Raw genomic sequence first — 26,209 nt, forward strand, 5'->3', positions numbered from 1 at the left:
AAACCACGCCACACACTGCGCTTTCTCTTGAGTAGACCCCATCCTTGTCACATGATTTGCGGTTATGACGTCAACTTTTACATCCTCTCATTGTTGCCTACAAAAATTTTAACATTTCCACTAAACATTACAAATAAAATACAAAATTGTAAGCAGTATTTTTAAAGTTACAGCTTTTTACTTTTTTGCAGGACTTTTGGAAGACTCTGTATAGGTTTATTCAAAAGAAGCGCCGGTTTTGGATCGTTTGGCAAATTTTTGTTTCTCGGTTGCCGACATTGTTTTGTATTGTTGCTCCACCCATAAGCATTCTGATTGTCGCCTTAGTCTGAATTTCTCACATTTCTTCAAACTTCACATTCTGTGTTTAGCCATGGAGCAGTTTACTATAGCGCAACGTGTACTAATTGTGAAAAGTTTTTATGAGAACGGAGAAAGTTATGAAGCAACTGTCAGGTGACTGCGCGGTTCTATATACGGCAAAATGAGGCTTCGAACGAATCAACAGTTCGCAGATTTATGAAAAAGCTCATTGAAACGGATTCAACAATGAACACTAAAAGTCCTGGGCATCGTCATAGTGGTCGTTCTGAGCAAAATATTGCGGTGGTTTGTGACAGTGTGGCTGTTAGTCCAATGAAATCGGTTCCTCGCCGTTCCCAAGAATTGGGCATAGGAGGTTCTTCAGTAAAGAATTCTCCAGTATGATCTCCACCTTGGGGTACATTTAAATCATTGGTGTATGTCAATAAACCCCGTTCCATCCATGAATTAAATGAGGAAATTCGACGAGTCGTCGGCGAAATCCAAGTGGAAACTTGTCATGCAGGCAAAGCGAATTTCACGAACAGTTATTGCATGCCAGCGCAGTAGAGGTGGTCATATCCCGACGTCATTCACCATACCTGAAATCGGAATGTGTGATGAACATATTTATGAACTTTGTTAGTGAGTTCTGATAGAATAAAGTTCATAATTTGATGTAAGAAAACCGGGGCGCTTTTTGAATAATCCTATACTAATTCAAGCAGATCTCAATGATTTCAGTCAGGATCTACCGTTGTCTGAACAACAAGCCGAACTTTGAGGTTCGAAGCTCAAGGGGCCCTTCGCATATAAGGGTGAAAAAATGACTGTCAGAACAAAACCTTGCCCGATGGAAAAAATTATAACTTCATTTGTAAATTCAGAACGATAAAGATACTTAAACTTGGTAACTTTGGTTCCTATGAAAGAACTTTTTTCCCGTAGACCGATATTATCAGACTAAAATATTAAAACTATATATGATTTCTAAATCCTTATCTCACTTGCATATCCTAGTTTTTTTTTCTTACATGGAAGCATTTTACTGCTACCCTATGTTTCAATTTGAGCAACAGCAATTAAGTCAAGTAAATATATGTACAGTACAATATATTTCTTGATGTTACAATGTATTATATGATGAGTTTCTATTATTATAAATTTATAATTCAGTGTTGAGTTTTTGTTCATATACTGTTAACTGATATAAACCTTTCTTTATGAACAAACGTAGCTAGGCAAACGTCAATATATTTTTATATCATTTTATTAAACTTACTTACTGTCAACTAATCCCACATATATGTGTACTTAAAACCTGTTCTTCGTACTATGTGATTTACTGGGTTGTTTTCAAACAAACGCATGCAGAGTTATTTATTATATTTTTCACTAGATAAAAAGTATCTTCTTATTCGTTACAGGGTTATATTTGGAATACTAGTTCTCGTACTTCCTTTATGCCTATTTTCTACTTATTAGTTCTGTCTAGGAAGCATTATGTAAAACAGACAGACAAGCACTAAAAATTTCACGAAATAAAGTAGGCTTACCTTTATCATTTTCCTTTTGCTCAGCTTAACGAAAGAGAAAGAAAAATGATCAATTTAAGAAAAAAAAAGCGGACTTATTAAAATGTTACTTTTACCAATAAGTAATAATTTCTGACATGAATATCTGAAAACTACGTAAAATTGAAGTAAAATGTTCGAAATGAAAGATTGATACGTGGCAAATAGAGAAAACGTGAAAACCTAAAGTAAACCCACAGTGTTATTCACCATACGCTGGCATAGGCTGAACAGCGCTGCAAATTTACTGATCATCTTACCAACTCTGGTGCTTTATAGTGCCCAAAATTAAGTACTATTACATCTAATAATTAGTTAACGATGTTGTTGCTAGAACCAAACTGGGATCTTTGCACCAGAGATGGACAATCTGCCACTACTCTTGAAATAAGCACAATTAATAAAGCTTAATTATAAGAACATTTAGTACAATTACACGGGTATAAAATATAATAAATTTAGCTAATACCTTTAAGTACACTCAAGCTTAAAAAAACGAATGAAACGATAAATAATTTGATTATTTATTGTTAAGGTTTATGATAGGTGATTATCTAGTGATATTTGGAATCTTTTCAGACCTGATCTAGTGGAAAATTTTGCATGACCTGTTGGTAACGTTGAGGGTGCGATCGAATCCGGAAACATTAGCACCAGGGATATGTGCTGTACCATTGAATCAGTGTGTCACCATTGCAGAAATTAAAATATTTTATACATAAGAATGAAAACTTATTTTTCTATTCAATACGTTTCACTAACAATATTTTAAAAATTGACTTTATTTAAAATTAACTTCTTGTTTTCCCCTCTATGACTTCTTTAGGATGGATCGTTTCTTTCTCACTCTTTTCGTGTTGTTTTTGATTGCACAATTAGGGTTTTTCAGGTTAGGGTCAGTCGTTCTTTCAGAAAAAATGTTCCGGGCGGCACACTTAGTATTCCAGGGGGTACTATTCTACTTATTATTATATTATAGACGTATTATTTTGATCTCCTCCAGGGGGGGCACACTCAGAGTTCCGGGAGGGCAGTGCCTCCCAAAAAACATGTCTGGAAGAAACACTGGTTAGGATAATCAGGTCCCGTTGGTTTTGGGGGAAATAACAAAGATCGGAAAATAATTTTAAAAACAGAATAGATAACTCAGAACAATGACACTAGGTAATTCAATGCAAGTGGTCTCTTGGTCTCGTATTCTGATTCGTATTTCTATGAAAAAAAAAAACATATATACTATATTGTATATACACGAAGTATTCAGATCATTACCGGTTTTCTTCATATTGAATCTCATTAGAAGTTTTTTCTTACACACCCTGTAATTATGCTCAGAGGCTAAAGGAGATGGTGATAATAATAAACGAAATAGAATGAACAAAGTGTATGAAGTGCACGAACCTCAAGAAAAACCACCCACATGATGTATGTTCACCTCAAAGCCCAGTTTGTGCGAGCTGAGATCGAACCAGCAACTTCACGCACAAGCGGTGCCATGGGCAGTAACAGAATCAGTCATGGTTAAAGGAAATATATTTCATTACGTTTAAGAGGAAACAGGAGTGGATACAACTAGTATGAATTAATAGGGGGGAAATAAAAACTTTAAAAACAATATTAACCAACTTCATAGACCCGAGACATACAATGAAATATTATTATTATTATTATTATTATTATTATTATTATTATTATTATTATTATTATTATTAATAATAATAATAATAATAATAATAATAATCATAATAATAATGTTGTTCATGATAAATCAAGCTCTTATTCCATAATAGCTATATCCTTTGCTGTTTGTCTTAAAGGAGCATATATCTCCTCTTGGAACAATAACTAATTCAATTATGGTGTGTATCAATAGTAGTCGCCATACAAAGTGGTTCAAAATTGTGAAAACATTTACATAAAAGACAGGATTTTAAAAACATTGCAAAAGTATAGGTTAGTAGTACAGGTGGAGAAAAATTTGTTGGGCATGTGATATCGATAGTTGCCATCTTGAAATCCGCCAATATTAATTCATTTTCATTTTTTTTATATGGAAACCGTATTGTGATACCTTGTTCTCATCTGAAATTTCCACAGGAATTCGATGCTGTTTGTTTTTGCTTTATTACTTGCCTTAATGAAGTTATGACTGTCTTTTGTTTATTGGCATCGTTTCAGGTGACTAAGACATGATGGCTGTGACAAAGGCAAAACGCACTGAAATCATTTTAATATCAGGAGGGCGAAGCACAAGGGTCTTGCTACTGATTTGAACAATTGTTACCTAGATAGGCGCCTATTAGCTATACAACAGTAAGCAAGTTGATCGAGAAATTCAAAGAAACACGGTCCGTGGCCAACAAACCAAACCAGCCAGGTCATGCACGGCAAGAGACGAAACCTCAATAGCAGTGTTGGCAGCATTTAGCACAAGTTCGAATCAAAGCACTCTTCGTTTGTCCCAGGAAAGTAGTGCTAGTCGCACATTCAACATGCGTGTTTTGCCCCTGTTCCTTCAAACTACAAGTGCATCAGCACCTGTTTGAGGATAACCCCGGATGACCCCGATCGGCGTTTGGAACTCGCGGAATGGGCAACAAGCAAATAGCAAGGAAAAAACTTTCGCCTACGACGCCTTATTCACAGATGAAGCCAACTTTTACATTTTTGGTGAGGTGAACAAACAGAATGTTCGCTACTGTTAGGATAGCAAACCCCATTGGTGTGAAGCATCTGTTGGCATGTATGATGTGTGAGTGACCCATGTTGTGGGTCCATTGTTTATCAATGGTACCTTAACAGCAATCAAGTATCGTCGAATGCAAGAAGAAGATAGGACAGGATACTCCCTGTCCTTGCCATCTCTCTTACCTCAAGATAGGACAGGATATTCCCTGTCTTCTACTAACACGATGGTGCCACTCCGCATTATGAAAATTGTTTTCCTTGAACATTTGGATGTGTAATTTCCCAACTTACTGATCGGTAGACATGGTGCTGTGAAGTGGCCACCATGTTCCACTGACCTCACTCCAACCGATTTGGAACATCTCTAGTCCATTATGTATTCAGTGAAAATTCGGGATATTGACCACCTAAAGGAACGCATAACAAACAAAAAACACGTGTGCAAGCATAGCTGAAAGCACATTAAGTAAGGGTTTGGATGAATGGGGAAAAAGGGAAAAAAAAACTGATAATTCAACGAAATGAACACCTCGAACATATCCTTTAATCGTAAGAAATGTGTGATAAGTGACTAACGCTCTGAAAACAAAATAAAATAAAATAAAATAAAATAAAGCAATCATAACTTCGTTATGGTATGTGATAAAGCAAAAACATGCACAGCACTGAATTTCTGAGAAAATTTCGGATGAGAACCCAAGGTATCAACATACAGTTTTCATTTAAGAAAATGAAAGTGAATTCAAAAGGTGGATTTCGAGATGGTTTTGTGGTAAATTTCATAGGAAAAGAATTAATAAAAACGAAAATTAGAATGAGTAAAAGAAAATGTTGCTAAATGGACAAGAAACTTTATTTTTGTTTTATTGTTCTTATTTACTGCTCCTTTGACATGAAATTTGACATACTTATCTTTGCCGATTATACACATACTAACATTATAACAAATACCAGGCGAATTCGTTATCAAATTATATTCCTACAACAACATATTTATAGACATGCGACAATAATTTTGGACGTGTGTGTGCATACAAAAAATACATTTGTTCACTGATTACAATTTACTGTACGTATCTCCAAACATCTTAGTGCTTCTTTCTCAAAAAAAAGCAACAAAGCTAGAAGACATTATATATTTATTACAGAGGAACAATATAGAAAAGCAGTGGAAAATTTTCACAATTGGATGTTACCTAATTGTTCGTGTGAGAAATACTTGTGTGTGACTTAATTGTGTGAAAATATTTACAAAGAAATGTGTTTAACCGTAACCGACTGTGATTACTCAAATTTAATTTATGACGTAAAATTTTGCAATTTCAATGTCACTTTTTCTGTTACGATCAATCTGATCCAACTACTCATTCTCTTAAAGTAATAATTTAATTTACAGAATTTATCATCAAGAGCTGAGGTGTGGAATGATGTTTCTTAGAAGCAGTTACACAAAACTGAGAAAAGATAACCTATGGTCCAATAATATTGAGGGATTCATATAGTGTAAGCAGTCTCAAAACTCTAGAACTTATCCAACTAAAGACAGTAACAGTACTCGTACCACGCGTTGTGTACCATAAGCATCGTATGTTTCGTATTTGTTAGGTTTCAGAACAGGGTCCCAAGCAATGTAAGCTGCTCACATTAACCAAATGAGATAATCATGCATTCAATAAATGAGTAAGCCATTAGTTTTCATTGTCCTATAAACTAGAAATAACCAAATGCCACCTCATAAATAAGTCTGCACTAATAACATTCCTTAAATAGTTTTTTTTTTTTTGGTTGTTTTCTACATTGAATCTAGGTAATATGATATATTGATGTAATACAAGGGATGAAAAAAAAATAAGAATCCATGTTTAAGAATCATCCAGTACTTGCATACCAATTTTTGGAGAGGCAGTTGGAGAGTGATCAAGTACTCCCCTCCCTAAAAATTATTGTGCAAGCACCGAAAGTTCTAAAAGATGGATATTTGGATAGTTCACATAACAGTTCCTCAGTGATACCTTGACTCGACTACGGTCCTATAGTAGTGGAACTATGGACCTTTCAACTTTCAAGTTCATTTTTTCACGTTTTTGGCACCCTATAAATACGAAACTATGCACTTCCGACCACAGGTCCATATGATTTTTTTTTCTTATTTTGATGTAAGGAATCTATTCCCAAAATACTGTGCCAAATTTCTGCAACACCCTGTACTCTCATCTTGCTGGTGTCATAGTGAAGAGTTTAATGAGGGAGATTCACCCCAAGAAGTAGCATGGTTCTCGTACAGCATTTTTAGTTTTACAAATTAATTATTCTACACTTTCTCGAAAACTACGCATGAGATTTTACGTTCACGCATCTCATATTGTTAGGTCAATACCTATCGATTGGTATATATCTCATCATTGGACCTTATTTCCTGTTAAACGCTAATAATAATAATAATATAGAATCTAAAAAATCTATTATTATAATATCAATCAGATTCTTTTCCAATTCTAGTCAAGGCAAAATTGGTATTGAAAGAAGCTGATTAGTGTGTATGAAAGAAGCTGTTAATTGCATAGTACCTCCTCTTACAGTTAATCATGTAACTTTGGTTACTAAAAGATACAGCTTTAGAAAATGATTAAACGATGTTTTAGCCCTTTCTGACCTGAATTTTGTTTTGGAAATGAAGACATTTTTTACTTCAATGGATTATATGTTAAGTGCGCGTGAACTAGCGATATTGGCGAAACCGTACACAGCTCCCACCCGTTGGGAAAAGCGAAAAGTACGACGTACGAGACAACTTGGAATCATTCGGGACGATATATGCGCTATGTAAGCTAAGAAAGTTTGTGATTCCAATTGGAATCATACGGTCAGAAAGGGTTAGCTCTGCAGTGACAATAATATTGCTTTAATAAGTAAAACATGACAGATGACACACAATTACAATGAAGTTTTGTTTATATACTATTTACTTTCTCTTTTAAAAATGTTATGGAGGAGAAAAATTGGTTTACAGCTTGTATACTACAACAATGAATTGGGAGGGGCCGCGGTGGCTCAGTGGTAGAGCGTTCACCTCTGGAGTGCGGGGTCCCTGATTCGATCCAAGCTCGAGCCAAGTGGACTTTGTGGTGGATTTTCTCGGGGTTCTCCCGTTTTCTCCCACTTTATTCATTCCACCATTTTATTCATTTCTCATCTTCACGTCTCCTTTAGCCTAGCCGGCATAAAACGTAAAACAAAGATTTCATTTCACCAAGGAATTGGGATAGATAAAGGTAGTAAATCAGAGTGAAAATAAGCTTCCCCAAAGTTTCATTTTATGATCACATTCCCTTAATGTGGGCACCTTGAGGCATGAAGGAAATATCGATACGATCCTCAACGCGATCAATAACCTCTGAATACACAAGGCCTATCGTTTCTCTTCTTTTTCCCCAAAACTTGCAGCCTACCATTGGTAGACGCTCAGGATATCAGTGGGTCCTTTCGAAGAACGGCTGAAAACAGAAGGTCTACTTGTATCACAATTACATAATTTGTCCTGAAGGACTTCATTACACAAAACGCCTTCTTCACTTGTATTTTCCTCCATCAGAGGCACATCCCGAAATTTCTGCCAGCGTGCAATACAAAACAGAAAAGACCGCTGTTCTTTCAATTCCGCGCTAAAACACAATATTTTTGCAATTCATTTCAAAAGCACGATGCTGTATTTATCCTTGGTGAAATTTTTTCTTTACTAACTCTATACAAATAGACACCTTTAGCTGTCTGTCATGTATCTATTCTGTTGTTCTTCTGCACGTTAAGATGTAGCTTTAGCATAACTTAAGCAAGGTTTCACAAATTTCGCGCAAACTGGTCCTTAAAAAGATATCTGTCATTTACAAGACAAATGCAATAGTTTTTACCACCAAATTAGCAAGCACATATTCGTGTTTAATAAGTTTTTACTTCGTTCAAACGAAACTAAACGCTCTATCTCTTTCTGACCTTTCTTTATTAGAAATAATAATAATAATAATAATAATAATAATAATAATAATAATAATAATAATAATAATAATTACACATGAAAGAAAAACTGAAGGGTACACTCATGTCCAAAATGATTGTCGCATATCTATAACTGTCTTCTTGTAAGAATATTATTTGATAATGATTTTGCAGGGTACTTTTAATACAGATACTATGTGTATAATCGGAAAATGTATATTTGTGGTAAATTTCATAAGAAAAGAATTATAAAAACGAAAATTAGAATCAGTAGAAGAAAATGTTGCTAAATGGACAAGAAACTTTTATTTTCGTTTAATTGTTCTTATTTACTGCTCCTTTGACATGAAATTTGCCGATTGTATTCATACTAACATTATAAAAAATACCGGACGAATTCGTTATCAAATTATATTGCTACAACAACATATTTATAGACATCGAAGACATTTTTAAAGTGATCCAACAATATTCTAGAAATACGTTCTTACATAAATTAGCTATATTATTATTTTCAAACGTGATCATACCATAAGTTTGCACAAACATATATATATATATAACTGTCGTAATATTACCGGTATTGTATTGGTTTTGTTTTAACGTGAATATTTATAAGGTTTGTTGACTACGTCTACGTGCAAAGTAAGATTTGTTTGCAATAAATTAAACATTTAAAACACAACTTCCTACTATGTTGTTCCTTGCTTGACCTGAAAGTACGACACAATTTCTCTAGAAACTGTGCATTTTACGTTTAACATATAGCACTAATTTCTCTCAATACATAGTACATATACATACTGCACGTAAATTCACATTTATAGCATAATAATTTATGCAAATTCTTACAAACGAACCGATCAAATTCCTTGTTCGTGCCAAAGTTAAATGAGAAAGAAAACGACGAAAAGAAGCTATTTATAACATGAAATAAGTTTTCAGAATTAACGCCTAGTTAAAAGGAAGTCGTGTTCGCATCCTACTCATGCCTACCATTCGTGAGATCGTTACTTGGATGTCAATACAGATCATTACAACTGAAAGGTTCTCTGTTTTGTTTCACATACCAAACTAAAGAATACCAGTGGAACACTTTTGATCATGATTACTAGCTCGTACTCAGCCTATGTGTAGTTACCACCTAATGTTTAAGAAACTAAAACAGTACCCTCTCATCAGTTATAATTTGAAGTATATATTTTCATCAATCTATTTTTTAGAGGACACTATGCAATCTACCGAACACACTCGATCTTGACTACAGTTAGTATGAATGTAGACTTTGGCTTGCTCAGTATGCATCTTTAATAATAAAATTATATATCAGTTTCTCGTAGTTAAAAAAAAAAAAAGCCACCAAATTCGGTATCAGACAGATATTCATCAGATCTAAAAGCATATAAAGCCATTGTCTCGATTTTCGGCTCGAAAAATGGGGGGCGAGGTCAAACGTTATGCACATTTCTTATCTGGTTACTTCTATAAACACTTTGGATATATGCAACCCACTGTTATGGCGACTTACATACCAACAGAGGATATAGCCCCTATACCCGGGCAATAAAATGGTTGTCGAGAAATTCTTTATAATCAGCTAATCACATTTTCTTCCTCTTTTTCTATCCAGGTTCTAAGTTAAGACACGACAACGGTGGGTGCTTACAGTTAGTGTGAAATACTTTCCTGCGTAGGCCTTTGGTTCCCGAGATAAATATATAAAAAGATAGGCCCTACATCAAGACCAACTTCTACTACAAAATATAAAAAGAACACTAGTTTTTAAAAGTTAAATGTCCCATAATAATAATTTGAGTTATTACTGGGAACGAACGATTTATACAATGCAGACTTCCTCGTACTATGAGTAGACCGAAGCAAACTTTCTCGACATTCGATGATTCAGTAGGTAAATCTGAGACGTTTGGCCTCTGGAGACATTACGTTTTTAAATTTCTGTGGATAAATGAAGAGAATCTGAATAGAAACTGTCGCGGTAGTAAGACGTCTAACCATCATTCAGACTGTCCGGGTTCGGTCCCAGGTGGGAGTGGAATCTATTTCCTCTTCTGCCCTCAGTGGCTTAACCAACCTTTGTAAAATGGATACCTGGAAAACCCAAAATAAAGGTAGCAAAAGCGCGGTGTTGATTACACCACCTTCGCATCGCACCTGAGTCACTTTGGCCTGTTCGAAGTACGAGGCACCATGTACCTTAAACTTCAGTAAAGAAGCATCGCAGACAATCAAACAAAAAGTTAGAAACAATTGTTTCTCAACATCCTCGAGAAAGGCACGAGGTGTACGCAAGTTACTGGAATAAAAATATTCTCTTTTTAAAATCGTCGGAGCAACCCTTATCAGCATCTATTCTCGCTGTACCACTTGCGACGAACGTGTCAGCTCTAGTCACCGTTAAAAAAGGTTAAGACGTGTCTACCGTATTACAAAGATCCCTGGACAAAAGATCGGTTTCTAACGAGTACACAAAGTAGCCGCGCTTTCTTTCACCGAGACTTACGATCACTCCAAGTCGAAAAAGCGAAGATGATTGTGCAGTTATTTTCCTTTAATTGTAACCCACTCCCGCTATCTAGTGGCTAGAACGCGCGACTTTGGTGTTCGAGGTTCCGGGTTCAATTCCCGATGGGAGAGACTTAAAATTTGAACGCATTACAATGGTTCAGATTCCACCTTAAACTGTAAATCCACGTCTCATATATTGTCTCGAAAAGGGAACTGAACCCCAACCAACCGTTGAATGTGGAAATGCAGGAGAAACAGGTATCAAACTTTGTAACAGAAAATCAAGCTTACATTATTCAGTGTTTCACCATTTGAAATCGAATCCGTAATCATATGCATCTATGACTCGTAATTACTAGACAAACGTGGACAAAATGTCTATAGGGTTTACAAAAGGGAATGAATAGATAAAGTTGGGAACTTAAGCCTCTTTGCTAAGCTTGCTTCTTAAATTTTGTAAGTTAATATACCGAAGAACATCAAAAATGTAGAAAGTGAACCAGATAGTATTTCTACAATGTTATTACATGAACTACGGTACTAATTATTTCCAAGACCTTTCGTATAGTATATGAACTTAGGTGCCCTAACAATTATGTCAAAACTTCACATCAAACCTTCTGGTCTATAAGAAAAGGTTTAGGAACAGTTTACTTAATAGCATTTTGTTGATACTACCTGGTTCAAATTTTACATTTTTGGTTCTTCATTGTCTGTAAATTGCCAGCCCCACTACTTTTTAATGAGAGGGGGAGGGGGACTCAGAGAAGAGCCTTACATGTCAGTGCTCCTTTTTGTCACCTTGTCCTGGAGAAGACTTCTATGGACTGCCATGGAAACCAGTTCTCGCTATAACTGATTATTTTGGGGGGAAAGACGGAAATCCCTACGCTGAAAGATTCCCGATTTCTCTAAGCAGAAAGAGATTCTGGGCGGTAAACATTTTGGAAGTAATGAAGAGTTGGAGAATGCATACACCCACCTGGTTAAATGAACTGGCGACAGAAGAGTATAACACGGGAATTCTGAAGCTCATGCACAGAAACGACAAATGTTCAAATGAAAGTGGTGATTATAAAGAGAAGGAAGCTTCAGGTATACAACAGAATTGATTTTTCTAATAAATACTGTATTTTTCGTTTTGTATAACTAAACGTCTTTACCTTCTGGAAGACCCTCGTATTACTATACAAATGGACAAATATTAATGTTCAAATTTAAATATGGTTACGGTTCTTCTTTTATATTGATTATTGTTTTTCAACTTGTCCATGCAAAAATTAAATTTATACTTAAAACGGTAATTCTATTACTATTCAGATTGGATACTTTCAGTGATATTTTCCAGGATTTTCCTTATTCATATCGGAAATCCCTGACGGTAGTGTACACAATCTATTTCTTTTTCTAGGCAATATGTTAATTCCTGAAAGCACGTTTCCCATAAAAAGACAACATGGAATTAGTCATAGTTATACTATTAAATAATAAGAAAGCGGAACTGATAAAAATAAACCTTAAAAATAAAATTAAGTTTCGCTTTAAATTTTATTTCTAAATTAAGGCTATCATTACTTCCGGATTTCTTGCTAATAAATGGTGCATCATTATCAAGAATAGCTGTATCTACGTTCTCCAGAAGTCTTTTAAAAGAAAGAACTAAAAAAATATGTAAAACAGTCTAACCACTTGAGAGGTTGGTTTCCCAGCATAGATTTCTTCTGCATCCAAAATATGAGATATCTTTCTCTCCAGCCACTCTTAAAAACAAACTCAGCAGCAACTCTCTGGCAATATTCCAAGCCACTATGTACAGTTGTGTCGTTATGCAGAGAATATGAAGCAAAAGCTCAATCGATTTTTGACATCATACACGAAATATAAGCAACTTTGTAGTTATTAAAACTACTTCTTTTACAATTAGAACCTTCACTAGAAAAATAGGAATTTTTGTTGCTAAAATGTACTTTGAGTCCTCTCAAGTATGAATACGCCTTAATACTCGGTTTCCATTGTTCACTTGCTGAATATTATTTTTGTTTTAAGATATTTCGTTTCCTTTAATGAATCACGAAACAACTAAACCTCCCTTGTTTAAGCAAAATTTTACGTTTCTAATACTGCCAAAACAAATGCACTATAACACCCTCTTCCTCCCCTCCCCTCCAAAAGAAGAGAAAGAAAGAAATGCATATTAGTAATACAAGTACCGTATGCGCTTTATTACGGTGCAAGCACTTGTAGAAATCTCGTCTGAAAATTGCTTTGCGAAAATATTATCGTTAGTTTATTTTGGAAGTGATTGAAAATCTAACACCTACACCCTCCATTCCAAAAGAAACCGAACGTTTTAAAAAAACAAAAAAGCAATGTACATTTTGGAACAAATCACTTTTATTAATCAATGTATTCCCCTTCTGCATCGATACACATATTTGCACGCTCCAACAAGTTGCCAAACGACTTCTCCATGTCCTTTCTTGCACTGGCGTCTCTGGCATGTAAACTTTGGGGGGGACATCAAAGAAAGTGATTTAAATAGTAGTACCTAGCCCATTTTGTACTTCAAAATATTGGGGGGACGTGTCCCCCCCGTCCCCCCCCGCCAGAGACGCCCATGCTTTATTGGAATGGTCTTTAGGACGGCGGTCGTCGCCTTCTCAATGACATCAATCGATGCGTGCCACTTTCCTTTCATCGCCAAATGCAGTTTCGGGAACAGATAAAAATCGCACGGAGCGAGATCTGGTGAATAGAGCGGATGATGCAACCGAATAATGTGATTTTTGACCAAAAAGTCGCGAACGATGTGATGGTGCATTATCGTCCAAAAGAGTCCAACTGCCGATTTCGCGATATTCGGGCCGAATACGACGAATTCTTGCCAGCAAACGCTTCATGACGCCCAAGTAAAACTCTCCAGTGTCTGTCTGGCCGGGCTGAACAAATTCTTTGTGGATAATTCCTTTTGAATCGTAAAAACAAATCAGCATCACCTTAACTTTTGACTTCACCAAGCGACTTTTTTTGGGTGTTCCTTCATCCGGCGCTCTCCATTCAGCACTTTGCCGCTTTGTTTCAGGCTCATATTCAAAACATCACGTCTCGTCACCAGTTACAATCGATTTCAAGAAGTTTCGATCCTGCCGAGCACTTTTAACGATGTCTTTGCAATGCACAATTCGATCAACTTTTTGGTCTTCGGTGAGTTTGTGTGGTACAAACCGCGAATTAACCTTCTTAAGGCCCAAAACTTCGGTCAAAATGCGGTATGCGGTTGTTTGAGGAATGCCTAATTCAATTTCAATAACTTTCACCGACGATTTTTTGTTATGTTTGATGAATTCACGCACTTTTTCGATGTTTTCTTCCGATAATCCGGTTCTAGCACGGCCTGATCTTTCGTCATCATCCAGCGTCTCTCTACCCGATTTGAATCGCCTGAACCACTCGTAAACTTGCGTACGGGATAGACACTCATCACCATATGCATTTTGTAGCATTTGGTGCGTTTCACTAAAAGTTTTACCCAGTTTAACACAAAACTCAATTGCAGCTCGTTGTTTGAAACTTATTTTCCGACCGATGTACACAACACACTGACAGTTGAAACGCAATAACTTTGTTGCCGTGCATCCAAATGTCATGACATTTATACCAGTTGTCAATGAGGGACTACGTCATCTACCGGTAAAATATTACAACAGATGGCACTAGTGGTACTATTTGTTTTCAAAAGTTCGGTTTCTTTTGGAATGGAGGGTGTATAAAAAGGTAAGCACTTCTGAAATCACTGTATTTAAATAACAAAAATCAAACGAAAATAGCATGTATAATCTATTGTGAAAATAATCGCACTTTAAAATTTGTAGAATTCTACCAAGTGTTGTTAAAAATAGAACTATTTCATATTTGAACAAATACAAGTACGTGTATATTTGTAGCTGAAAGTCAGTGTGCTTCCAATTATAGAAAATGAATTAGATAATGACTAATCGTTTATTTTCCCTCCTCACCATGAAGTACACATATTATACTGTACTTGAATACATAGGGATATAAACCTGCTGATACATATACAGTGACCTTGAAGATAAAATGGTTTTGCGCAAAGAACAAAACTAGTGTTTCCCTTTGAATCAACTTGCTCAGACTGATAATATTACTATGACAATATTTAAGCACTTTTTTCTTTTTTAAGCTGTAGTACGGACTTAATTTTGAAATATTCAAATTATAACTAACTAATACATGTAGATAAGAATAAATATTAAGATTTTTGCAGTATTAACATTTTCGTCAGTCATGTTTACAGGTACGAAATAGGTCTGTGTCGTGTTCAAAACATCAAGATATGATCACGACATACTTATTAGTTCTAAACAAATATGTCCAAAATCTTCCTACTTTATTTAAGTGCTTTCTAAGTTATATAAAGGTGACACAGAAGTAGATCGTTCACCTTTGATTCGAAGCGTCCTTGGTTTGATATAATTATCACAGGTATTCTACCATTACTGGCAAGTCACTTACCACAGCTGAGAAGCTTTCATGTTCCACGGCCTTCCGCTAACCTCTTCGTCTTCACGTACGATTTCTTTGTTTTGATATCGTCCATTAATTGTAGTTGCCCACTCCCTCTTTTTCCTGCCACCATACTCTCTAGCACGTCTCTCATAATACAGTTCCTTTTAGCCAATGTCCCAACCAATTTCTCTTCCTCTTTTTAATATCTAAAATTGTTAATCTGTGGGAATTTCGATGCAAAATATTCGCTAGGTAGGCTATCGTCCATCTCCTTTAGCCTACAGAGTATAAACGTTGAATGTTCAACTAACGAGTATCATGGGATTCATTTTTTGTATTGCAGTTATTGTTAAAAAAAATTAAAAAAAGACATTGCGTTAAATTTTATTTGAAATGACTCTTTAACCTTCTATCTAACGGCTGCTTGGGTAGGGATAAAACAGCATTCGTGTTTTGAGGATCCACCCAAAGTTTCATAGCAACCAGATGGGCTGAATGGGCGTTCCTGAAGGCAAATCACGGACAGTAGTGTTAGTCACCAGCAAAAATGTAGCTGTTCGTGAGCAGCACTGATCAAATAAATGGAGAAGAAATTAAACTGAACTCTTGATTGTTCTTTACATAATCACTCCCTGGACTATTCTCATAAAGGAAGACTTCTGAAATCGGGGTATTTGTGTCATACCAAAACAAATGCAGCAGCAAGGTCATAAACAAATTTAGAACATTTTCAATGCACGAAATGAAAGCATGTAAGAAAGTAAACAAATGACGCGCAGGGACGCAGATCAAATACACAATAAAAGCAATGAAGTTGTTGCGAAAAAATTGCCTCCCCCAAATACGTACTCTACAATAGCTCCGCAATTACTTACTCATTATTAATACATTTACAAGTGACCCTAAAAATAAATAAATAAATAAAATACCATGTTGTTGTGACAATTAAAAGATGTACAGTTTACCCACATACAAGAGATGTTTACATGAAACATCAAAGGCTATTCCTAAGGAATAATAATAATAGTAGTAAAAGTAATCACTTAGTGATGCGTTCAACGGTTAGTCCTATTGGCTAAAGAAGAGTGATTAATGAAAGTATAAGATTATGAAAGGAACTGGTGGAATGAGAACATTTGAGGAAACGTGAGAACCCCGAAGAAACAAAGGTGACATTAAAATGCTACAATAGCAATTAAAAGCGTCTGAGCTCCAATCTATAACTTTGGTTGTCAAATCTTTCATTTACGGTTGTGTGAGATTTCACGTTTAACAGAGACAAACATTTTAAGTGTTTGTACTTTAAATAGTCTAAATTAGTTAACTATATCTTTCATAAAGTTCATGTTATAAAATTATTGTTCAAAGCCTTAGTATTTTAATAAGCTTTCTCTAAAATCAGTGCATGTGAGGTGCTTCCGAGTTCTTTTAAACTATGTTTATATGTTTGTGGTCAATCCTTTCGACAATGAGATCTCGGAAACTACAGGCTCTAGAAAGATGACGTTTTCACTGATCGATTGGAAATTTTCCGTAGATTGTCCAGTTCTAATTGAACATTTTTAAAAAATGGCAATAATTTTTTATTACATTTTTTAGGGTACACTGGAAGCGTTGAAATAAAAAATAAAAAAATAAAGCATCATATCCTATGCGTTATTCATTCCAGCACCACGATGTTGTATATTGGGGTTGTATATGTCTCAGGCGTTTGTTCCATGGCCAAATAATAGTGAGAAAGGAAGGATAACCATTTCTCGATTCTTAAGATAAATCTTTATTTTTTGAGCGTTTTGCCCAATGAACACCATATATAACTGACATTATAATTAATTGTATATGTAATGTATTTGCTTATTACATACTGCATGCAAGAAGAAAGAAAACACTGGTCATACATGAATTAGAAACTCCAACCGGAAGTAGGCTAAAATCTTGCAAACGGTGCGAGAGATTGAGAAAAAATAATCGAAAAAATCTCTCCTTTATGATACCCCTTGCCGATTTTTTTTTTAAATCAAGACGTCTTTCACTTGTGTCTGTAAAGGGACATGTACATATGTTGTGAGGAATGAGAAGGAGATTTATGCTCATATGCGAATGATGCGCTGTGTAGAGAACGCAGGTTCAGCTAGTACATATATAAAGAAAGAAAAGTTCAGAAACAGATGAAGTCAGTTTACACTGAAAATAATTAACAAGACGCTTTAAAAGGGAACTTGGAAAGCAGATCGTCAGCTCGTATGTATTTAAAGGCATCATTCTTGCATTCCAAGAGAAGGAAATACTTACGATAAACCCGTTCGTGACGTACCACGAAATCCGAACTGGGACTTTCCGACCTCGAATGATCTGTTCACTATGGCGACTATGCTGCTTCACTGTCCAAGTAAGTTTAAAACGCTGGAACAAATGCACCTGGTCAACGACATTTTAATATAAAACGAACTTCAGAAGCTGCATTCTTACAGAAAGAGACGAAGTTGATGAAACAGTATTTCCTCATCTCTTCTTCTTCTTTTTTTTTTTTTTTTTTTTTTGAAAGTAACAATTTACCAGCGGAAAATGTATTGGAGGCATAGTGTAGTAGTACATCTAAAATTAGACACATTTTAAGCTGAAAAGTTTAATCGTTTCCAGCTTATAACCCAAGAACTCCATTTGTCTACCTACATTACGCCATCTAGTGAAACTGGAAACATTCCGAGTCTTTTTTCCAGAATCTAATACGAGAACCGTGCTCAGAACATTAATTTGTTATTGAAATGGTAATTGTATCTTACAATACCTAGGTATAAGAGAATTTTTTTGCTTCGAGGTATCTATCTTACTTTCCTACATTATATTTAGAACAGACGAATGACCTATCTTGTCGCAACTACGCCACATTTTACAAGCACTGTCTTCTATCATCATTATTGAGGAAACCGCAGGGAGCTTTTCTCCAGGAATTTCATCTCCACTGTCAGCATTGTTCTGAATATCTCATCCAACTACACAGTTCGAGTACTTCCTCCTAATATTGTGTAGAAAACTGCGCTATTCAGCCTCGGTTCTTGTAATTAAGGGAATTCCGACAGGAACCGTGCTTAGAAAATACATATGAACGACAGAGAGAAAGTAAGAGAGAGAGAGAGAGAGAGAAAGAGTGAGTGAGTGAGTGTGTGTGTGTGTGTGTATGTGTATGTATATATATATATATATATATCGGGTGTTGCAAAATAAGTGTTACTACTCTTGGGAGGTGACTCCTGCCACTGAGACAAGAAAAAAAGTTCTCTTCAACTTTCTGCTATCGGACATAGTTTCAGATCTACAAGGTGCCGAAAGCGTGGGAAAATGACTTTCGGACGCCAATAGTTCGGAAACTATCCAACATAAAGAGGGCGGGTAAAAAATTCACTGAAGAAGTCATACCTGCTCTATTGAATTTTGCATGTTTCCCAATCCTACCGTGCACGCGCAAGGGATTCCCCAAAGGAACGTAGGGAGTCCCGGATAATCTGCCAAATGAAACTTGGTTAAATGCATATGAATTAATAGGCTTTCAACCAGGTAACAATAATTCGTTTGTCTTAAGTCGATATCTGGAACAAATACAAAATGGTGGACACCTTTATGCCCGTTGTGTGTGGCTGCATAATCGCCAGGAACGGATGCTGGCCAACAGTGACGTTCTGAGTATTAATTGTAGCGAATTTGTACTCAAATGCTCTAGAAAGACATCTGGAGTATCGGTAGAGCATAACAGATGAAGCAGGGTGATTCACATGTGTGGAAACACTTAACGAAAAATGCCCAGAAATGCACTCATACTCAGTAAACGTGAGTTCAAAGCGTCGAAAATGTAAGGATTAGCGTCAAGATCATGAAAGTCATTGCCAATTCACCAATAATATTCCTTCAAACCGATGCAATATGATGTGCACGGTTGCATACCAATAAGGATGCAACAACTGAGGCCAAGTTGAAATTGTGCAATGGACTCAGTAAGAAACTGGGTAAACTAAATGAATGTCACTAGTGGGATCGCATGATCGATATTGAAATGTGGCCAATGTGTGTGTTGATATCAACATGTAGCTAATGAACAAATGTCAACATGTCCCACTACTGCTGGGACATCGTCCCACGTGCGAAAAATAGGAAAATAACTACTCGGGTCTTGAATCTGAGGCCGTGGGCTCCCAAGTAGGATTGGAAACTGCGACCACGCGAGCAAAAGCGAGCGCTCTAGCCCTGAGGTTCGAAGGAGCCTCACTTTCTCTGTATTCATTTCTTTGAGGAGTACCCACTTTGTTTGGCAAGCCCTCTTGTACAGCCTCCCGACATACTTGTGTGTTTCATTTTGTTACTCCTACTGCACAGTTGTAAACAATCAGAGCTTTAAGACGTTTCTTCCTATTTTTCATGTCGTTTTATTTTCCATATGTATGGTGTTCCAGCTGTAGTGTTAAATGTGCCAAATCGGTTCATTTTCGTCTTTGTCTTGGCATGTGCACTGTGTGTAAGATACGAATTTCCGGAGGTATTTTCCTATATTTTGAGTACGTCATATGTCTCAGAAGACATGAGAAATGATACAAGTTTGTTATTTTCACGCTCTATCAGAATTTGAACCATGCATTAAGAGATTTCTTTTCATATGTGTCGACTGTGGGACAATGTCCCAAACAAAGAGGGACATTGATACAATCGTGTTCTAGTTACGTTCTACCAAATGGTGCACCAGATGTAATAGCAGAATGTACAACGTTATTTTCCTAGTTTTCGCACGTGAGATGGTGTCCCAGCAGTAGTGTGACATGTTGACATTTGTCCATTAGCTACATGTTGATATCAACACACACATTGGCCACATTTCAATATCGATCATGCGATCCCACTAGTGGCATTCATTTAGTTTACCCAGTTTCTTTGTAAGTCCGTTGTACAATTTCAACTTGGCCTCAGTTGTTGCATCCTTATTGGTATGCAACCGTGCACATCATATTGCATTGGTTTGAGGGAATATTATTGGTGAATTGGCAATGGCTTTCATGTTGTTGACGCTAATCCTTACATTTCCGACGCTTTGAACTCACATTTACTGAGTATGAGTGCATTTCTGGGCATTTTTCGTTAAGTGTTTCCACACATGTGAATCACCCTGCTTCATCTGTTATGCTCTACCGATACTCCAGATGTTTTTCTAGAGCATTTGAGTACAAATTCGCTACAATTAATACTCAGAACGTCACTGTTGGACAGCATCCGTATCTGGCGATTATGCAACCACACACAACGGGCATAAAGGTGTCCGCCATTTTGTATTTGTTCCAGATATCGACTTAAGACAAACGAATTATTGTTACCTGGTAGAAAGCCTATTAATTCGTATGCATTTAACCAAGTTTCATTTGGCAGATTATCCGGGACTCCCTACGTTCCTTTGGGGAATCCCTTGCGCGTGCACGGTAGGATTGGGAAACATGCAAAATTCAATAGAGCAGGTATGACTTCTTCAGTGAATTTTTTACCCGCCCTCTTTATGTTGGATAGTTTCCGAACTATTGGCGTCCGAAAGTCATTTTCCCACGCTTTCGGCACCTTGTAGATCTGAAACTATGTCCGATAGCAGAAAGTTGAAGAGAACTTTTTTTCTTGTCTCAGTGGCAGGAGTCACCTCCCAAGAGTTGTAACACTTATTTTGCAACACCCGATATATATATATATATATATATATATATATATATATATATATATATATATATATATATATATATATATATATATATATATATATATATACACATATATATATATATATATATATATATATATATATATATATGTGTGTGTGTGTGTGTGTGTGTGTGTGTGCATATATGAATAGACTATATATACTTATGAATGTGTTTCTGTATGTGAAGAAACTCTACAATTTTTTAAATAAATTACTCTGATTCTTACGATGCTTATTTAATGTTGAGAAGTTCTCCGCTTACGATACCTTAAATGATTTGAAAATCTATTCTATTTACTGAGAATAAGGAACATCAGAGCAACTCAGAAGGCTTCCTAGAAAATCTGGAAGTACTGTACTACATAATGAAACCTCCGAATAATAAACACCCATGGGACATGACTGTTTGTCTGTAAATGAGATATTACATAAATTTCGATTACTAACAGCTGATGTGGCAATTTTATGCAAGCTACAGCAAATATATTAGTTACAAATGTAAAGCCAGGCAAATATCAAAATACTGTATTCGGTGTCCGAATTATTTGGGGAACAGGGGGTAACCTCTGTAAAGAAACAAAAATATTGCTGGGTGATATGCATGTGTACTGCAAACTACACAGTGCTTCATGTGTGGGAATTTATTTGTTAAGTACATGCAATCCTCTGTGAAGATCCTTTAGATTTGCATAGTAACTGCACTTGGTAAATTCGTAATTTTCCCTAAACACAGTTTCTATAGGCATTTCCCGTGCTGAAAACTGAATCGCTTCGATGGCAGACGACGCTCTACTAGCATGAGTTTGAACGAACAATCCCAACATGTTGGAATAATTTGCACTAGCCACTTTTCGCCGGTTTTCGCAATTCGCAGTTTTAATTTACTGAAGGCACTCCAGTACCTATCAGGAAATTCTCATTCGCAATCGCATTCGGATGCAATGGAGGTGCGGCCTAAGGCAGAGTATGATGATGAGATGGATGATAATAGTGAAATGAAGGAAATGAGAAAAAACGGGAGAGCTCTGAGAAAACACACGCCCACGGCGTTTGTCCACCACAATGCTCACTTAGCGCGGGCCGGAATCAAACTAGCGACTCTATGCACCAAAGCTGAACGCCCTACCACTGTGTAGGCACATTATAGTATACGGTAAATGAACGAAGTGCTCAATGGCGTCATAAAGCCCCTACAAACGGCATATAAATCCCTTGATCGGCGGCCAAATTTTAATTATTCTGGCAGTAGCGCAGTATGGCAGAAAATGGATTTTTTTTTTTTTTAATAAAATGAAATCTTTTAATTTAATGTCCCACGAATATTCCCATTAGGCTAAGGGGGATGGATGATAAAGACACGTTGATGCTAGTGGTCTACTAATCCACGCTTAATTGCATGCATGGAGAGCATGCCCGCGACCGTTCGGTCTATTTGATGGACGGGTACCGCGAGAATATAACGCACCCCGCCCGTGGTTGCTCTTGCTTGAACTTCTCCTCGTGCACAAGTGTACCGCCAAGATTTGTCCCTTAATCTTGACACCTAAGTGTGTAACCCCCATTCTCTGAGGGAGTGGGATACGCCCACTGCTCGGCCAGACCGAAGTCCTGAGTGCCTACCAGTTAACCTATTGGTGGAGGCGGTCTTGCTAGCGAGTCAGGCCCTACCATACTCTGCAGGCATGGTGCCCGAGCGTTAGGCGAGCTCACCTCCCGCACATGTTCACCGTTACTCAGGTTCCTGGGATTAGTTCCCATATGCTACCGAATCCCACGGTATGACCACAGCCCGGCAGAGTCCAACCCAATCCGGGAACCCCAGGCAATGCCCGAGGGGTTTGCGTCCCGGCCCTGCCTACCTCTATCGTTCAACTGGCAACCGCCGTATGTAGAGGTACCACACACACGTCGAGGTGCTTCACACCTCATCTCGGATCCAATGGTGCGTGTTAAGTCACCATTTGAGTTTGGAGCTGGCCCATGTCTCTAAGGGTTTCCTCCCTTCCGCGGAATTAGAGCCGTTACCCAGGTATCTGGGATTGGTCCTTTCCCGTTTCCGTTTGGTCCTCCTAGCAGGCAGGAATCCAATTCTCCCCTCCCGCTATGATCGTCCAAGCAATACGGGACTACCTCTCTTATACGTGTTGAGGTACTACGTACACGCTGATATACTCAGTATCTCTTCCCAGACCCAACAGCACGTGTAAGTCGCCCTTTGGGAGAAGGGCCGTGGCCACTGGTCTCCCCCGGTAGAGAGGATGACTAAGACAAGTGAATGATGGGAGAATCGATGAAATGAGGAAATGGAAGGAAACGGGAGTACCCACGGACACGATTTTGTCCGCCACAAACTTACTTAGTTAGACGGGATCAAACCAAGGACCCCACGCACCAGAGGTAAGCCACCGTGCCTCTCCCTTATTTCTTTCTAGTTAAGTGGTAAGTTGTAGTTTGTAGTTGTCGTTTTCCCAAAAAGCTTACTATATGAATTTCCAACGGTAACATTTAAATTGTATCTTTAAAAGCTTCACGTTGGTGTAATTTGTTTTCTCATGTTTTCGGATCCAGTGTTGGCAGTTGAGTTCGCAGTTCGCAAAAGTCTCATGAGCAACACTATTCATCTAAGTTTTAGATCTCAAACAATGTATAGTATTAAAAACTATAAAGTAACACAAAGTGACTGTACCACGAGCGTCTCTGGCGGGAGGTAGTGGGGGACGCGTCCCCACAATATTTTGAAGTACAAAATATTTAATATTTTAATTTATTTACTAATGACAGAATAGCATATAAATAATAATTACTTATTTGGAATATAATATTCAGGCAGTTAAACGATTATAACAGAGTTGAGTTGAGTTGATTTTAGTTTAGCGTCCCTTTCAGCAGCGAGGCTATATGAGACGGGGACCTACTGATTAACGTGGAATCCGAACCACATGAACGATTATAACAGAGTTTTTTATATACCTCAAGGGGTCCGTGAAGGTAAGCAGAAAAGTAACAAATGGAATCGAAGTGGCAAACAGGTTGGGCTGGGACTTTGTTTTGTCCCCCCCCCAAAAAAAAATTACATGCCAGAGACACCAGTGGATTGCATGAACACAATGAAGGACATTTATCAAGGTTAAATATACGCGAGTCACTAAACAATATACTCCACTAATAAATATGAGTTAAATGTTGCTACATAACACCCATCGTGGACCTCCTGTGACGCGGAAGAATTCTGATAACTTCAAGATGAAATTAAAAATAAAATCAGAGCATACAATTTGTACATAAATTTACAAAACGAGAAGAGACAAGAAAACTATTCCTCGTCTCCTCTTGTGACAGTAGTACATCCTGCAGGCAAGTAGTTTTTGTTACAAATTTGCTGTACTATTAGGTTACTTTTAAAAAAAAAAAATCGGTGACGCTTTCCAACTTCAGCCACAGAGCATACGTATTTTGCTTTTAAAAATCTGTAAAAGCAGAGGCTGTACACAGGAAACGGAGACGTCTCGTAACTTTATTGTACTGACTACAACATAATATCGCAGACTTGCTTCTTTTTGGCTTCAACTAATTAAATAAATAAGGGTAAACATAGTAAATTCCAGAAAAACTTTCTGTGCTAAATACATATGAACAAAGCTAATTTCGGTTGTTGGTTGATTGGGAGTTTAGCGTCCCATTCAGCACCAAGATTATATGAGATGTGCACCTACGACTAAACGTGGAATCCGAACCACATACGCTCCCACTGGGAATCGAACCCAAGAGTTCAGCGCCAACGGCTTATGCACTAATGTATAGACACGAGAAAGTCCTTCTGTCCGTCATGAAGAGGTTACTAAATGATTGGGGGGGGGGGGCATTGTCTGTGTCCTTATCTGAGAATGTCTGTGAAAAGGAATGTTATGTCCCGAGATAATGCATATACTTTTGTACGGGCAAAAAGGTCTGTTTGTATTACGGTGTCCGTAAACGAAGGTTTCACTATATTAGTAAGCTATACAGAAAAAGTATTATTATTTGCTTTCTGCAATATATTTATTTTAAAAGTGGAAATAGAAGGGAGCTTGGCAACTTTTAAAAGTCCTCCATCTGGACTTATAACGAAATTATGATACAGAGGTACTAGTAATAAAGACTTGGGGGGGGGGAAGCAAATAAGATACGCCCTGTCATGCAGTACTATCTACAGGTAAGGAGTATATGACTAAGTGAAAGCAGATTTGTTATTTTTCTTTAATAAAAAGTTATTTTAAGGGGGCAGGAATTACAATCCAGTTTGAAACGTTCCATCTTATACCAGATGTCAATAACATGCCCGTTAACAGAAAAAACAATCCAATCATAGTCTCTTTCGATCAGGGCGTGTCATTAAAACAGATTGCTTACGTGCAACCCCACCCTGTCGATTCTTCCAGTTCTCGTTACTGTGTGGAGGTGGTGAGTTACATTCGTGTGAAAGTAAACACCCACGTCCGATGAGTAATCCGTGACTTAAATGGAATCTTCCGAGACACAAAATCCACTTATTAACTCGCGTAAGACCATACGTACGTATTACACTAACAGAGAAGTTTGGGAAATTCATTCAGTTCAAGTTCCATTATTATTTATTAATTGTTGAGCTGTATACTCTACGATTTCGATGCTATTTTTTGGTTCAGATACTAAGAAACCATTCACAACCCACTTAACAGTTTCTTTTAATGTGTTATGAAACTAGTTTAATTACTTGCTACAAAGAATTCAGTCATAAAATCTTTAAACACGATGCACTTTTATCAACATTTGTGACGTCTAATCTTAACAACGGTAATAAAATAATCAATAAACCATCTAATATGCTATTAGCAATGGATTCCACCATCCGTAT

General features: G+C 37.0%; 1 protein-coding gene across 4 annotated transcripts in view; it reads right to left on the minus strand.

Annotated features, from left to right (window-relative positions):
- Window positions 1-26,209, minus strand: part of LOC145664613 (uncharacterized) — a 280,282-nt gene that overhangs the window by 175,236 nt on the left and 78,837 nt on the right. For 3 of the 4 annotated variants that reach the window (XM_081731431.1, XM_081731428.1, XM_081731429.1), the window contains exon 3: window positions 1,860-1,883. The exons of the other annotated variant lie outside the window; for it this stretch is intronic. In XM_081731431.1, the coding sequence (XP_081587557.1) occupies window positions 1,860-1,883 (24 nt within the window). The remainder of the gene's footprint in view (window positions 1-1,859; window positions 1,884-26,209) is intronic. 4 annotated transcript variants of the gene reach the window in all.

The sequence above is a fragment of the Thermobia domestica genome, chromosome 11, assembly GCF_964235325.1.
Source record: "Thermobia domestica chromosome 11, izTheDome1.hap1.1, whole genome shotgun sequence".
Lineage (NCBI taxonomy): Eukaryota > Metazoa > Arthropoda > Insecta > Zygentoma > Lepismatidae > Thermobia > Thermobia domestica.